Source organism: Natrix helvetica (assembly GCF_964273705.1).
Source record: "Natrix helvetica genome assembly, chromosome: 2".
NCBI lineage: Eukaryota > Metazoa > Chordata > Lepidosauria > Squamata > Natricidae > Natrix > Natrix helvetica.
In genome coordinates, this window is record NC_138552.1 from 33901383 (window position 1) to 33919322 (window position 17940).

A 17940-nucleotide genomic window follows, 5' to 3' on the forward strand; every position below is an offset into this window, starting at 1 on the left:
GATCACAAAACAAGAAGGTATTAGTGGTTTTTTTGGAGGGCACAGAGGACCTGCTGATTTTGAAAGCCTCCATTCTGTTTCCCCCAAAATGCAATCCTACTTTCAGCACAGAGATTGGCTGTACTGGATTTTAAGAATCTTTTAGCAGTCCCAGACTATGATGCATCTTCTGCTCTTATGCCTCTAACTCAATTTTATCTCAGCCTACTGATAAATGTCTAGATAGATTTTGTAAAAAGCATTTATTGCTATACAAAAGAAGCGCACAGCAAAGTTGGGCGAGTTCCCAGAAACATCCAACATTTTTAGCAAACAACACAAGTCATTTCCATTAAGCATTGCTTTGCAGAAGCTGCACACCCATACACAGAGAATCCATTTTGCTAATTAAATTATGCATCCATAGTGCAGAACCCAATATTCTTAGTAGACTAATACCAATTAGATATTATGAACTTATTGTCTGCAATTAAAAATGATTGTGGAAGGTTTTGTTTTAAAATAATCACAGTAATGGTAAAATTTAAATTCATTCCGTTTGTAATATATGTTTATCTTTTCTGCCCCAAAAATCTAATGTACAACTTCTGTTAATGAAATAAAGATTATCTAATTGTAAATCCAACTAATAAAAAGACAGTAGAAATTAAGCTAATAAGTCAGTTCTTTGTGTGGTTAAATTTGAGTTCAAGTTTCTCCATCATATTTATTACTTGTTATTTGGCCACAACAGTTTGGGAATATTATTGGCCACATTTTACTCTATTATAATGTCTAGACAGATGGAAATTGTAGTGAATTGCTAACATTCTGAATAGCTATATAAAGGGGGGTGCACTTAGGATTTCAATCTATGTGTTCATGCCTGAAAATAAATGTCTTTGAACTAACCAGGATTTATTTATTATTGTTAATATAAATTATTTACATGAGAATAATATGCTAAGCCATGATAATTGAGGAGCCTACATTTCTTTTACATTGTTTACATGCTCAGAAAAAAAATTGTAGTTTTATTTCACTTATTCAAGATGCTACACATTTGATAATTATTTTGTTGCTTTAATTTCAGCATTTCTCATAAAATTAATAAAAACATTAAATACAATTATTCATTGTCTAATCCTCCTTGAAGCCATTTATACTCAAAGCAGGAAAAACAGACAATTGTTCATCTAACTATATTTAAGCTACCTTTACAGATGTAACTGTTTCTTCCAACTAAATTCCATGGATGGAAATAATATTTCAGATTACTTGGAACATTTATCATACCTTGAGATTAAAGCTATAAAACTGCCAGAAATATCTTTTTATTTGGTGAACATAATCTTTCAAAGTTTCGAAAGTCCTACAAGATCTGTGTACTACTCCAGATTAGTTTTCAATACTTTTTTCCTCTATGTGTATAGTAAACCATCTTCAAGCCCTCACTTGAGACAGATGCAAATCTGACACTACAGTTTCACAAGGTTGGCCTCAGAGCTTAGGGCAGTGATGGGCAGCACGCGAGCATGCAAGACACCAAGTGCTGAAAAGGGAGCACTTCATGTGCACAAAGGCCAGCTGATCGTTGCGTGCGCATGCATGCCAGAAACCCAGAAGAGGAACAGGTGACGCCGCACATACCAGGCGACATGGCTCTGTGTGCTACTTTGGGCACATGTGCCATAGATTCACCATCACGGGCTTAGGGAATGTCCTAGGAAGCTGGGTCACCTGTTTTCTTTCTGGTTCCCCCACGTATTTGAGATAAATGCCCCAGGTTATTCACAGCTAAAAAAATTCCAAAAAAGATTTGCAGGTATGCTTGGCAACCTATGTCTGAATGAACTGTTTTAATAAAATAGGAATAACAACAAATTCTTGTAGAGAGCAGCTAATTTCATTTACCTGACAGTAATAGGCAGAGAAAGCAGAGTCACAATAGAAAAATTTAAACTGAGTTGACCATTTGCTAGGAAGACTATAGTTGTACATTCCTTTGTAATTCCTAATTTGAGCAGGACTTTGAACATATGACTTTCAAAGTCTTTCAACTCTTATTATTTTACCCACACACACACACATAATTCTGACCATGCTGATTTTACATATTATGTGTTTTACAGAGTGTATATCAGAACGTGCATATCAATATGGTGCCCACCTCTCTTTTAGATATTGGTTAGAATCTGGATCTATGGTTCAAGCCCATTTATTCAATGTTCTTTTCTAAACATTGTCTTTCTTTAAAAGTTAAAATTGTTGTATGTTTCAAACTCCTCCATAAAACTACAGTAGTGCTCAGATACTACCAGACTAAGCAAGCCATGCACAACTTGCCGGGAAGTAAGTGGTTACAGACTCCAAACACAAATGTAAATGGAATTCCCTAAAAGTTAGTGATCCTTTGACTTCAAACTTCTTCCCCATTGTAATCATCCAGAACCTCCTCATAATTTTCACTGAACAAATTCAAGGTCTTTCTTTTACTCTCTGTCATTTTACACTTGTACATTTTTTCTCCTGTACACAGGTATATCTCATAGTATTGTAGTGATTGAGTTGCATTGACAGCCCAGCTAGGGAGGAGGGAGGAAGAGGAGGAGGAGGAGATGCCAAATCTAAGGGCTCAACGTCAGATCTTTAAATAGAAAAATGCCTTTGGTGCAGACAAAAACACAACCGCCTACATTTACATTTACCATGAAAATCCCTCTCATTCTTCACACTTTATTTCCACTAAGGCTCACTGCATTTGCATAAAGCTCTTGCTCCTTGTCCAGTTTCCCAAAACTTCTCAATCTGGCACGGGTGGTTTTTATTTTCTTTGAAGAACAATACCTGTTGTTAAATCCTTCACCCTGTGACCCATCCTCTTCCTCCTCTTCATCTTCCACAGAAATATCAAGTGATTCATCACATTCTGAGATGCAGTCCGCCTCCATTTCTCCCCAGGTACTTCCTCTGCTAGGTTTTCTCCCTTCTACTCGATATTCTCCAGAGTTGCCAGAAGCAAGCTGTCACCCACCACAGCTTAGTGGCTCTCCTGACTCAGGAGAGGTCTTTAAATAGAACAGAAAGTTGAAACAAACTGCTACTGCCACCTTGAACTGAATGCTGGGTCCTAACACCACCTTGTTTCTAGGGTCAAAACAGACTCTAAACTGAAGGCCGCTCTGATGTCTCAGATCTTGATCCTGGTTTAGTCACAGGCCATCATTAGGCCTTTAGTAGCAAATAGAATTTCTCATATACATCAAAATCAAGGGACGACTGGTCAAACTCAAACGGACATTCCACATTCTCTCGCTGGATTGAGGCGATTGCCATTTCTACCCTGTCTTTCCTAAAAACTTCATATAGTCTCCCAAACTTCCTCATTAATTTCTGCTTGTTCAGCAATGAATCAACAACCTACTGAAATGGGTCACTTTTCATATGTGCTTGCTTGCTCCTTTTCAGATTTTCCCATGTCCTATTTGGTTGTAGCTAAGCAATATGCAGGAGCCAACTGAAGCTTCTGTTAATGATGGTGAGGTTCTTGAGGAAACAATCATGTTATTGATCAACCCTAACCCTAACCCTAACCCTCTTCAATTAGGAGGCTAAAGATGTTCTTTACTCAGACCAGGTACATTTGGATATTCAACTGAAAATTATTTGTTATTTCTTCCTAGGTTCCTCTCTGCAACAAAGACTGCTTTTCCAAGTCCAGCTTTGTTAATCAGGTAACCAATCAGGTTAAACAACATTAAGGGCCATCATATTTCTTACCGTCTGAATTTACCACTTCCTTGAGGAATTGTACATAACACATGAAAGGGCAACAATTCCAACTTTCTACCAGGCATGAGCATGACCTTATACAATGAAAGAGTGGGGACACGAAGATCCAAAGTCTCCACAACTTTGTGTACAGTGGGGCAAAAAAGTATTTAGTCAACCACCAATTGTGCAAGTTCTCCCACTTAAAAAGATGAGAGAGGCCTGTAATTGGCATCATAGGTAGACCTCAACTGTGAGAGACAAAATGTAAAAAAAAAGACCAAACAATCACATTGGCTGATTTGGAAATAATTTATTTGCAAATTATGGTGGAAAATAAGTATTTGGTCACCTACAAACAAGCAAGATTTCTGGCTCTCACAGACCTGTACCTTCTTCTTTAGGAGGCTCCTCTGTCCTGCACTCATTACCTGTATCAATGGCACCCGTTTGAACTTGTCATCAGTATAAAAGACACCTGTCCACAACCTCAGTCACACTCCAAACTCCACTATGGTGAAGACCAAAGAGCTGTCAAAGAACACCAGAAACAAAATTGTAGACCTGCACCAGGCTGGGAAGACTGAACCTGCAATAGGCAAGCAGCTTGGTGTGAACAAATCAATTGTGGGAGCAATAATTAGAAAATGGAAGACATACAAGACCACTGATAATCTCCCTCGATCTGGGGCTCCACGCAAGATCTCACCCCGTGGGCTCAAAATGATCCCAAGAACGGTGAGCAAAAATCCCAGGATCACACAGGGGGACCTAGTGAATGACCTGCAGAGAGCTGGGACCAACGTAACAAAGGCTACCATCAGTAACACACTACGCCGCCAGGGACTCAGATCCTGCAGTGCCAGACGTCTCCCCTGCTTAAGTCAGTCCATGTCCGGGCCCATCTGAAGTTTGCTAGAGAGCATTTGAATGATCCAGAAGAGGATTGGGAGAATGTCATATGGTCAGATGAAACCAAAATAGAACTGTTTGGTAGAAACACAACTCGTCGTGTTTGGAGGAGAGAGAATGCTGAGTTGCATCCAAAGAACACCATACCTACTGTGAAGCACGGGGGTGGCAACATCATGCTTTGGGGCTGTTTTTCTGCAAAGGGACTAGGACGACTGATCTGTGTACAGGACAGAATGAATGGGGCCATGTATTGTGAGATTTTGAGTGCAAACCTCCTTCCATCAGCAAGGGCATTGAAGATGAAACGTGGCTGGGTCTTTTAACATGACAATGATTCCAAACATACTGCCCGGGCAATGAAGGAGTGGCTTCGTAAGAAGGTCCTGGAGTGGCCTAGCCAGTCTCCAGATCTCAATCCCATAGAAAAACTTTGGAGGGAGTTGAAAGTCCGTGTTGCCCAGCGACAGCCCCAAAACATCACTGCTTTAGAGGAGATCTGCATGGAGGAATGGGCCAACATACCAGCAACAGTGTGTGCCAACCTTGTGAAGACTTACAGAAAACGTTTGACCTCTTGTCATTGCCAACAAAGGATATATAACGAAATATTGAGATGAACTTTTGATACTGACCAAATACTTATTTTCCAGCATAATTTGCAAATAAATTATTTCCAAATCAGCCAATGTGATTGTTTGGTCTTTTTTTTACATTTTGTCTCTCACAGTTGAGGTCTACCTATGATGCCAATTACAGGCCTCTCTCATCTTTTTAAGTGGGAGAACTTGCACAATTGGTGGTTGACTAAATACTTTTTTGCCCCACTGTAGTTTCTTGAGTCCTTCAAAAAAAAGCTACCAATAGAACATGTTTGATGTGAATTACGAAAACTGAGGAATAACTGGATTTATTATATTTATATATTTTAATCATTTGTCCAGAAAGGAGGTGGTGGTGGTGAATGTCATTTGATAGACTACTCATTTGTTAGAAACCCTGCATATTTTTTCATTTCTTTTTTCACAAATGATACCGAGTAGTGTATCAAATGACATATTGGTGTAAATAGTCTGTTCCAAAACATAACACCAATCAGGGTGGACACTTAGGCTGCAACTGCTTCCCTAAGGTCAGTAGTCCAAACAACTATTTGTTTTTAAGAATGTTTTTGGAGCTCTTTGTTTTTAATAGGTTGGTGGAGCCCAGGTCATGTGATCAAATTAAATACACAATCTATCCTTTGCTTTGCATATATCCTCTAAAATAAAAACTGTGTGTTGTAATTCAAATTGTCTTTCCAAGCCATTCACTAGAAAAAGTTATGTTTCTTGGCCGAGTCCAAGCCTATGACTACATTATGATAGGTACTCTTTGCTCCTTAATCTTGGGAAAGATTTTTTTTCCTGCAAAACTGTGAATAGGTAGCACAACGTTGTATAAATTCTGCAACCTTTCTTATTGGTCTGTAAAGCCATAACTTTGAAAATAAACAAAGTTCCTTACTTGCAGAAAATGTTAACTCTTATAAGAGAACACTCTGGCAGGTCATTTTCCCCCTCTAGATACAAATATCCCCAGATGTACTGGACTATTAGGGAAGCCTGGTTCTGTGGATTTTGGCTTATCGGTGATTGCTAATCTAGAAACCTGAAAACTAATATTGAGATCTAAATTCACCTAGTATAACAAATGTTAATTGGATATGCAAACATCAGCCATGCAATTTGCCCGGACCATTTGGCAATAGTACTGCCTCTGCCTCTGTTGCCTCTTTCACACACAATTCCCCTTTACTTTCAAGCAGCTAGGTGCCCTTATATAAAAGCTAGTACACCTTGTGACTGATGAATCCAGAACCTATAATGAGGCAGGAAATAGAGAGCCAAATTCAAAAGTGGGGTCATAATAGGGAGAGAAACATAGCTCTTTGTGGTAATAGTGTTTTTTAACCTTTCCTCCAAGCAGTAGGCTACAAGGGAAATCACTCTTGGCAGAGCTCTAAAACGATTTGCCCAAAGTTGTGGAATTGCTCTAAGGGTTTGGTGAAATTAACTGAAGCTGCAGGTTGTTTTTCCTGCATTCACAATACAATACAAAGTGGAAGTTCACTGCCAAGATGTTGCACTGTGTAGCCCTTTGGATGCAGAAGGATGTAAATTTAACATCTTTCTGCAACTCCTTAAAACCATCACCCAAACCTGGGGAAAAGCCACAGCTGCTTTAAGTGTTGCATAGAGGTAGTATGTTTGTGCACACTAAACTCCAAGGATTGCACAAATCTGGTGTGCGATGTTTTAATATACTAAGGTCACAAATGACAGAATTGTGCAAGGCTATACATGATTACCTTAATAGCTTAAGCTAAGGAAAGAAAAGGAAAAAGAAATTAAACAACTGACTGAAAGAAAACAAGCCCATATAACAAAACTGCTTTATTTTCAACAGAGAAACTTTATTCCACTTAACACAATAAAATGTTTAAACTTAAAAAAGAAATGCAAGGTTGACACCAATGAAAAGTAATTATTTGTTAACATAGTACTTGGTCTGCAATAAATATAAGAGGCACAAATTGTGCTACAGCAGATCTAAAAGAAGTCCTAAACTTTTTTAGAAAAAAAGTTAAAATTTAAGATTTGTTTTAAATCTCAAGTTATATAGCGGCTCTAATATTCACATAGAAACAAAAATAAAAATAACTTTATTGTAGCAGTTACGATTAGCAATCATCAGTACATTATTGATACAGAAAGAAAATGTTGAAAGCCTGACTGAGAGCAGATCCACATCTTGGAGCAAAGCATATGAAGAAATGCAGAGTACACTTCTTATTGTGATGCGAGGATTTTATATAGCTGGGATGTACAGGCAGCAGTACCACCTTTGCAGGTTTTCATTTTTTCATGTTATATTAGAAGTGCAATTAAGAGGACCATCACTCTTGATTGTGCTTGCTTTCCATCTGCTTCATAATAGTTTAAAGCTACCTTTGGACTGAAAAGAGTAACAAACTCCTGCTACTACACTTTGTAAAAAGAAAAAAAAAGTCAAAAAATTCAGATCTGCAGTACCTAGGCCTTTTTTTTTTTTTACTCCCTCGGAAAGGCACTACTGTACACAACCACTAGAATATAGTAATCTGACACTACAGCCTAAATATTACTGAACTCTAGTTATAAAATTTCAACTAAGGTTCCCCAGATAGAAATTCTTCAAAACGACAGTAATTGCATATTTGGGACCTACTAATTCAGACAACAGCTAGGGCCTCTTATTACTGAATGTTTCCTGTGATAAAAGTCTGCATATTTGGGAAATATCAAATCAAAATAAATATATATATATATATTTCTCAATATTTATTTTTCATTGTGAAGATTTTTGTTCTTGTATACAGCAGCATCTAATAAAATAGATTCTTGTATGCAATTAGCATAGGCCATGATTTCAATGAGAATCAGCCTGGATCGATAGGAATAATCAGGACCAAGTTGTTAATATTGCTTAAAAGCTGGTGTTTATTACTATGGTATTAAAATTGGAATGAGCTAAAGTGCATATTATAATTAGTAGTTGTAAAGCAGAGCCTACTGGCTTGTACTTCTTACTCTTATGGAAAAGTACACCATTATATATATTTTTAATATCACTGCTGGCTGTCATACATTCATCTTTCTGTTTTAGTATTTAGTGTGGATGCATAAACTACTACAATACATAGTAACAGGAAATCAAACTGCAACAGATTTTGCAAAATTCGTATTACAGCAGTAGTTTCTTTATTGGTCACTGATTTAATAACTCCAGAAGCCAGTGTTCAATTGATTTAATGTCATAAAGGTTGCAATCTTCTTTGAATTCTTACAAAAAATTTTCCTACCAAAAATCTGAAAGAAAAATATCTTCTTAAAAAAAGTGCAGCAGGGAAGGGAGAAAAATCACATCCCGGGCATTTCATGTATTTATATGCTGTATTTCAGAAAAGTCCAGTTAGTGAGGCCAATCATCTTTTTTGTATAATTCCTCTTACAGGTAGTATGCAGTTCAAATCCTTCCTGTCTCTCAGCCTTTGCCACGACTATGGGATAGAACGGATCATACAATTATGTTAGTTCAGTATAGCCATACTTTTAAAATCATACTACAACATCAAAAGAATATTAAGACTCAGAATAATAATAAGGACATATAAAAATGCATTAAATGTTTCCTTTAATAAAAACTCTTAAAAATTTCTGAGAAGCAAAATTTCATGATGTATTAAACTATTTGAAAGGATATTTTTAAAATATATTATAGCTTTCTGCTCTGCCCTACAATTATCTTCCCAAAATCGATTACAGCCAATCGAAACAGATACAAAATGTAGTTCTGTAATTAAACTGTAACTGTAATGTAATTCAAAAACAAAGAACTTTTCAGTTCTGTGGATTCAGAATTGCACAGAAAAAATTACTTCAATTTAGAAATTCAGGTTAGGCACTTATTGCCTAACCCTAATCCTGGCAACAGTAAGTCTCCACTTCAAGTCCAACCATAAGGTGTCTTGGGTCAGTCATTTTTTATTCAGCCCATTGAACACAGGGGAAAAGAGGAATATGAACAAAGGGCAAGATCTTGACTGACTGACTGACTGACTACTGACAGAATGAATTCCTCATTGTCAACCCTTCACACATTTCCTCTTTATAAATAAAAATCAATCGACAGCCGAACAAGATGCCAAAGTAACTACTTAAGCAATTCTTAAGAGTCAAACTAAGAAAAACAAAGTATATTAAAGAGGAATTTACTGTGATAGACTTACAACTAAAATAACGATGCCACAATCCAGAGAATTTTGGACTGATTGGCATTTTTTTTTTGTCCTCTGAAGAGAACTGTTTGTCATAAAACTACCTTATTGAAAGAAAACTCCAACAATGAAACACATTTGTCAAGTATATTGTTGTTTTGGAAATGCAAGTTGCATTTTGGAAAAGCAAAGTGTTAAAAAATGAAGAGAATAGATATATACATTGTGCCTATTACAGACATTTTTTTTTTCTTGGAACAATTGTTACACACAAATAACTTTAAAACATTTTATTAGATTGTATGTACTTTTACCTTTTGAAATTCATCTGTGATCACGTCAAACTTCTGTTTTTCATGTACTGCTCTAGCAGTATTTGTTCTATCAAAAGGTTCTGGAAAAATTGAATTATATATTATTTTATTTATATTTATATATCAATGTATCTATATGTATAAAGAAGCAGTTCTATAACTATACACCTATGGAAAATCCTGTTGGAATAATTGACATTATTTGAAACTATTTTCACAATGCTGTTTTTAAACTTAATATATTTTATTTTGCAAGGAAAGATCAAAATAATCTTTGTCAGTGCATTTTATTAACTGATTACATATCCCTCGATTACATCTATCCCTAAACACAGAATTTTAATTAATGCACATTTAGAAAGTTTTAAATTTTTTGCTAGTTTATTATTAAAAAGACATTTCTAGAAAAAAAAATCCCTACTTCAACAGTTGAAAGCAGAGCAAAAATGAAACCACTTTTAAAAGTGGTGTACAACTTCAAAGGAATATATAGCTCCCACACATAAGACCTTCTATAAATAGGTGAAAGCATGGCTTTCCTGAAAGTTCTTCAGAAATTATTTATAACCAGCAGTGGCATGGTCAATTCAACATCCCTTGGGACAATGCTGAACCTCGTCCCATTCTGTGCTTTCTGGGAATGGGTTGGTGATTTCAAGAAGTAAAACCTCTGAAATTGGAACAATTCGGAATGGGATTATTAATGGGATTCAGGATTAATTAATTAATGGGATTCAGGATTAAGTTCCTGAAACCATCCCTGGGATTGTTAAATGATTCAATATTGTCTGGAGGAAAGGGGGGCATTCCAGAGTTTTCCAGAATGTTCTCTTCCCACATCAAAATTTGGCATGTGTTATATATTGCTTCTGTCTTTCTTTAGTGAAGGGCTGTTTTTATTTTGGATAAATACATTATCATCATCATCATCATCATCATCATCATCATCATCATTATTTAAAACAACAGATAGGAATATAATTAGCCTGTTTAATAAAATGATAAACAATGATTTCCACAAATCAAAATACTAAAATACTAAATATTAAACTCCTAATCACACACAGGGAAAGAATATATAAGCCTGAGGTTCCTCATACCATGTCCATATAATGTAGAAGTAGGCAGTCGAGGACCTAGATATTACTCTCAGCACCTCTCTGCAAACATCCCCAAATTTTCCATTTGGGGCAATTTAAATAAAGCACAACAAAGCTACAAAGGAGCCACTTGGTGTAGAGGTTAAGGCATCAGGCTAGAAATTGGGAGGGACTGTGAGTTCTAATCCTGCCTTAAGCATAAAACCCGCTGGGGCCAGTCACTCTCTCTTAGCCCTAGGAAAGAGGCAATGCCAAACCACATCTGAAATCCGTGCCAAGAAAACTTTAAGGATTAGTCCATGCAGTTGCCCACAATCAAGGCACCAAAAAGAAAAAAAAGGGGGCAAAATCTTGTCTCACCCTTGATGTAATGCCCATGAGTCCCAGAGTGAGCTACGCTCACCCAGAAGCAAAACTAAAAATTATAAAAATTATAATTACCAAAAAATTAAATAAAAAACTCAAAAATGACTTTATACCAGCAGAGAATATATAGTTCTAGAAAACATAAACTATGACAAGGATGTAGTATTTACCTTCTATGCATATGAATTTGTTTCTCCATTCAATACCATCCGGTCTTGGAATAGCTTTGCCTTCACGAACTGAAATCATCTTATTGTTCCAACTAGCAAACAAAAAGGGGAAATTGTTGTCTAAAATGTTTGAATAAAATGTGATATGTAAATTGTCATGTAAAAGCCATTGGGGGATGATTTTTAAGCTGAGGTGGCGCGGTGGTTAGAATGCAGTACTGCAGGCTACTTCAGCTGACTGTTAGCTGCAGTTCAGCAGTTCAAATCTCACCGGCTCAAGGTTGACTCAGCCTTCCATCCTTCCGAGGTGGGTAAAATAAGGACCCAGACTGTTGGGGGCAATATGCTGACTCTGTAAACCGCTTAGAGAGAGCTGTAAAAGCATTATGAAGCGGTATATAAGTCTTATTGCTATTGCTATTAAATATTAGAGTGGACTACTATCCTAGAAAAGTTGGACTTTAACCCAAGTTCCTATCTGTGTCCCTTAGAAATAGAAATACGATGGTTGGGTCCAGGAAGAGGAAGTAAATCATGTACAAGGCTGCTGAATTAAAATTACATTGGACCGGGGGGGGGGGGGGGGGAGAACTGGCCTTTAGTCCTGAATTTCTAAGGAGGAGAATGAGATATTCTGGGATTCCCTTTTTTCTAAGTGCAGTCTTCAGTTTACGATTGAATCAAAGGACACTATATAATCAATTAAGCATCTTATTTTCTTTAACTGAAGCGGTCAGTGGGTCATATTGCGGTGGCTGGACTGGATGCCCTGGCTGCAGGCACAACAATTTCGGAATGTGACAAGTTGTCGCTCAATAAATTTTCTAATGGTAGGCAGGTAAACATTTCTTCCCAATAACATACATTTCTTCCCAGTAAGATCCCAGCAGATCTCTAGAGAATCCCCTAGAGAATTCTAATCTAAGCCCAGAAGCTAGAAATTAAAACCACAAGCAAGCCTCTATTATCTTTGCTAAACAAGTTTAGAAATGTTTAGAAAACAGGAAAAAATATATGCCTATGCCTGTGTGTACAAGGCACAAGACAATACTTTTGTTTTAAAAATAAAGATTTAAATCCTAAGGGTAGATGCCCAGAGGTCTTAGAAACCCTCTGAATCTTCACATGGGAGTCTGTCTGCTGTTTTGGAGTAGTGCAACATGGGAGATCCTGCTGCCATCATACATCTTCCAATAAGTACCCCACCAGATATCGCCTCCCTTATCCTGGCAGGTTAACTAGATTAGCTCAGACATTATTCTGGTACATGAATGGTTGAAAAAGAAAAAAAGAAACAATTCCAACAGTGCCACTTCCTGTTCATATAGAATTGAGTGTAAAAGTTAAGTTTTGGTCCTTTCTTGGAAGATGGCCCAATTTCATAAAAGGTACAATGTTCCAAGCAGAGCACAAGCTGATGTATTACAAATAAAAAAACTCACTTTAAAAAGAATAGAATGAAATTTCAAGTTATTGTTTTAAAATCACAAAAGATACCAATTTCCTCAAACACAACCCAAGATATGCATAATACAGTATATTGCAATATACACAATTGGTGTACTTGCAGACAGAAATGAAACCCTAATTCCTTCAAAAGCATGTGTTCTAGTTTTTCCGACTGTGTTTTTTTTCTGGAAATCCCAGATTTTAATCCATGTGCCTGAAGTTATTGCCAGCCACCTGTTTTCTTAGCCTTGGTCCAGCCATTTCTGATCAGTTTTGAAACCATAAAATCTTTGCTATTCCACTAATGGAGGGGATGGTTGGGGTATCTCTTTGCATACAAGGTAGAGAACACTTTCTCCTATACAGATGTGGCATCAGTCATTGTCCTGTCTGAGCTGTAGGCTGGCCAGCTGTCAGGCTTGAAGTGACTAGCAGCTACTGTAACTCATCCCAGCTCTGAAGAATGCCCTGCCTGGGTCTGGGCACTTTCTGTTAGCTTCATGCAGCACATGCTCTGCCCTCCTGACTTCTCCAGAAACTGGAGCACTGCAAAGACTGCATTTCCTGTCTATTCTTCATATCTGTCTCCTTCAAATTTGATCAAAATCCATCTAGGAGACACAACTCATAATTTTCCTATCACCTATTCAAAGCACAGAGGAATGTTACAAATTCCAAGAAGTTTAGAAACGTAAAGCTAGTCCTGAAAATACTGGTCACTTCCCACACCGTTCTGCAGAATTTATTTACAGGCAATAAAAAGAATGGCAGTCAACTAGAAAGCTGTAGAAGCTTCTTGGATGAGAAGCAAAAAATCTTCAAAGAAACAAAAGAAAAGTCCAGTTGCCTCTTGAAAAAGCACCTTTCGGACAACCATGATCTGGATGAATGAGGATCTCCATAGAAATCAGAACCAGAGACTGCGTAATCTCACTAGTAGATTATGTCGTACATTTTAAGACAGCCTGTACATGCAAGCATTTAGCTTATCTCTATACACATTTCTTTTACCATTATAAACAAATTACCCAAAAGGAACCCTTTGCTCCTTAAATGAAAATAGAGAGGATTTGGAACTCCTCTATATAAACTGCAACCAGGACAGAACAAAGCAACCAGAGAATTTGTTACAATGAAAAGTTGATCACTCACTCAAATTCTGTAGCGTAGTATTTCAGGAAGCCTAGCAATAGCTCTCCAAGTGTAGATTGGTTTTTTGAAACGTAAGGAGGGATGGTGCACGGTGCTCGATGCACAAGATGCAGCTGCATAGTAGGATCAAAAGATCCCTGTAAAGACAAAGAAACAAAAGTAGAAGCTAAAGTCCAACCTATGGACCAAAAGATGATGTTGTCTATAATCCGTTCAGATATTTTCAAAAGGAAACATTCATCTGACATACAGACAAGTTCTACTCACATATTGAACCCCTACTTTAGCTAATGTGCCAATTTTATCAGACTCTTAAAAAATCAATACGCAAGTCTCTCATCTACAAAATAAATAATATTAATAGTTTTTAGCATGTTGTTGCCTGCTTTTCTAATCTTCATATTACACAATGCTGTGGAAAAAAGTACAAAGTCTGTGCAAGAGAGAAGTTGAAAGATTTCTGAAAGTTCTGGAATACCAGCTTTTAGTTGGTTTTGGTTATCATCCTACCATTCATAAATTTCCTAAATCTTCAGGCTTTGGAGCATTACCTGCCAACCTAAGTTACTTCTTTTTTTAATGCAAAGAAAACTGTACACATTTAATTGGATTCTTTTGCTGATTTATATAGCAAGTAAGGAAAAGGTTGGTTATGCTGCCTGGTAATTAGAAATGCCCCTTAAAATGAAACAAGAGAACAAAGTGCTGGAATACAACCCAGCATCCACCTGAACAAGAAATCTTCATATATGCACACCCGAGTTTCTCTGCAGAGCATTAGGATTCAAATGACAAATATTTCTAGAGAGTGATGATGGCTTGTTTATTGATTTTACTTTTTCTGACAAAGTGCATTAAAATCAAAACTTTTAAAATAATGTTTTCTGATTTGAATAAAACTAAATAATACACTGAAAACATGGATAAGGGAAATACAGGGAAGAGGTAGTTTAGGAATCTCCTTGCAATATTTAATTTCTGTCTTGGGTAGTTAAAGCTTTTAATATTTATTTGAAACATTTATGTAGCTGCCCATCTTATATCAAACTCTGGGTGGTTCCCAATCAATAATTAAAAGATCAATAATAAAAACAAATAATGCATACGGTATATGTATTAAAACAATATACATTAAAAAATCTAGCACCAAAATTAAGCTTCCACATGCAATTCCTTGTTAAATCCTCTCTTCCACTTCACCCTATTCCAGTGCTTGGGGAATAGTCAGATCTTAGGTACTTTTTGGAAGGCTTGGAAGGTACGGACCTGCCACACCTCAGGGGGAAGGATGTTCCACAGGGCTGGGGCTGCCATGGAAAAGGCCCACTTCCCATAAGATGACAATGTGTAAGGGAAGGAGTAGGAACGTGATCACCCTATCTGACCTGGTAGGACAGATAGGTGTTTTTACGGAGATGTGGTCCTGCTCAGAATCCCTTGGTTTCTGAGTTGAGCGGCTATAGAAATTAAATATATAAATTAAATAAAGTAAATTAAAACCTGGCCCTGTGCCATATAGCTACCCGTATATATGTATCCCAGACAATAAATGCATTTTTATTTTGATTGAACAATCTAATATTCGATCTGCGGACACCAATCCTGAATTAAATCTTTACACCTCAAATAAGCTTTTCTGAAAAAGGTAGTGATAGGAAGAATCAATTCTAGACTTTATCATTCTGGTTCATTTGCATCTAACATATCCAAGTTGTTATCAAATATTCATAACAATTGTTTCAGCTGAACTGAAAAATTAAGCAGTAACTTAAACAATGTTATTAATCAATTACATAGCATTCTAGAGGTAAAGGACACCTCTGAAAGGTTCTTCACTACTCAATGTACTACAACAAGGGGTGACAAAGCCAAGGCCAACAGAAGAAGATAACTGAATTTAAAAACATATTTTTTGCTTTAATATAAACAACATTTTTGCTCTACTTTAGAGCTATTTGTTCTGACCCAGGCTTCCTTAGAAAGCAAGAGCAAAGTCTTAGTCCCGACAAAACCTCTTTTATTTACACGACTGTAAATTCCTTTCATTCACAGTCAGCAAGGCATATCAGTCTTTCAGAGGAATGTTTATCCAAATGCACCTTATCTCGTTAGGAGTGCTGCCAGATAACTAGTGTCCAAACACAGAGCAAAGCAAAACTTGGCACAGAATCTCTCACAAACAGAACTTTCCAGACCGATGAACGAATTGTTTCCTGCAAAAGCCCACTCTCCATTTTGTCCTCTTTTGTTTCCTATGGGAGGGGCCAATCACCTCCAAGGTGTGGCTTTACTCGAGTTGACCCTGCTTTCTTAGTTGTTCTTGTCTTGACAGGTCTGTGCATACGCACCATGGGAACAGGCTCCAGCTGTTCCTCTGCCTCGCTGCTGTCTAGCTCCCTCTCTGCTTCAGATCCAGAGCCCTTGTCTGAGCTTTCCTCAGCCCTCATCAGGACTGGCCCCCGTTCCTCCCCAACCTCCTCACTATTCGACTCTGCTGCCAGTTCCGCAGGCCGCCGGTGGACAACACCACTATTCCTTTCACTATGCCATTCCATTCTGAGGTAAGAATACAACACCAAATTGATGGCCTTGTGATGATTCATAAGCTATTAGTTCCTGCTTGGCGATTAAAATAAAATTATGTTAGCTTAACAACTGATCGTTTTGGCATCCGTCATTTATTTACGTTGTTCTGCCAAATGGTAAAAAGATATATACCATGTCACCAGTGATGGTTTTATGAACCCAGTTAAATTTGAAAAATTGAGTTTTCCCCCAATAACTTTAGAAAAATTATCATGAACTTCGGAAAGATACAATAAAGAAAAATATGTAAGACAAAGTATCCAAGCAATTTCAATAGGGGAAATGGACATTAATATCTGTGTGATGTGTAGAATTCAGGGGTTTATTTTTCTCTCTCAAGGAGAAAGTACACGATACTAAATGCATATATACAATATGTGTGTGTATGTATGTGTATTCACATATACGTACACAAACAAATGCACACACATATATAAACAATGGATACAGCAGCTGTTCTTAAAGCTGATAATTATCAAGATAAGAGCAGCAGAAAGTGACAGCTGAACAGTTTCTTCTACTGTGGTGGCTGGAAAAATAAATCTCCTTTAATATCTACAGGAAACCTCCATGAGTCTCCTTGCATTTTGTGCCAGTTTGCATTCTAAAAAAATGCAAATAATCCCATTTCTAAGTTGTCCCACAAAATAGTGTAACTGAGGCTCCTCAGGAAAAATTGTTAGAACAGTGTATAAAAAAAGAACTACTCACTTAGATTATGTAATTCAGAGACATAAATTATGTCAGTTTCAGAAGAATTAAACAGACCATTTTATGAATTTCCAAATTTATAAATGATGCAGGTTGCTATGTGATAATGAGAGGAATATTTTCTTTTAAACACTTCTAGCGGGATTCAGAAGAATTTACCTTGCCATTTTGAGAAACGGGTATAGTAAGAAGTGTTTTTAGATGCTCAAGATTGTTATAAAATACAAGTCAAGGAAGTGTAGGGAAATGGTTTTTTAAAATTATTATTATATTGCACTGTACCTCTTCCAAACCTAAGGCTTGTGTAAATGCAGCCATCACCTTTTATTTCCATAATAAAACAGTAAGATAGGCTGCACTGAGGGAATTACTACTCAAATTCACCCTGTGAGTTCTGACATAGCACTAATCATGCCAGCAATTAGCCATGCCTGAATATAAATTTGCCTTCATTTCTAATTTTCTAATGCAAATGCAAATGCATTTAGTTAAATGCCTATCCAAAAAGCATACAATATAGTCAAATTAAGAACATTTTACTTGATAAGCAGGGGGCAGAGGGGGAGTTTAGTTATAACATAAAGCCATAACCGCAAAGGACTCATAATTGTGTAACTGCTAAAAATGCACTT

At 36.9% G+C, this 17940-nt stretch overlaps 2 protein-coding genes across 6 annotated transcripts in view; both read right to left on the bottom strand.

The window, feature by feature from the left end:
• Positions 1-2960, bottom strand: part of CMYA5 (cardiomyopathy associated 5) — an 80540-nt gene extending 77580 nt beyond the window's left edge. For all 3 annotated transcript variants that reach the window (XR_014174624.1, XM_081944108.1, XM_081944109.1), the window contains exon 1: positions 2827-2960. Coding sequence is in view for 2 of the 3 variants with exons in the window: in XM_081944108.1 (XP_081800234.1) it covers positions 2827-2930 (104 nt within the window). In the remaining variant the exon portion in view is untranslated. The remainder of the gene's footprint in view (positions 1-2826) is intronic.
• A 4122-nt stretch (positions 2961-7082) lies between these two features.
• The window catches only part of TENT2 (terminal nucleotidyltransferase 2), a 46452-nt gene continuing 35594 nt past the window's right edge, over positions 7083-17940 (bottom strand). For all 3 annotated transcript variants that reach the window (XM_081944112.1, XM_081944110.1, XM_081944111.1), the window contains 4 exons: positions 14012-14148; positions 11411-11502; positions 9775-9854; positions 7083-8743 (listed from right to left, as the gene is read on the bottom strand). In XM_081944112.1, coding sequence (XP_081800238.1) covers positions 8669-8743; positions 9775-9854; positions 11411-11502; positions 14012-14148 — 384 coding nt within the window. In that variant the 3' untranslated portion in view covers positions 7083-8668. The remainder of the gene's footprint in view (positions 8744-9774; positions 9855-11410; positions 11503-14011; positions 14149-17940) is intronic.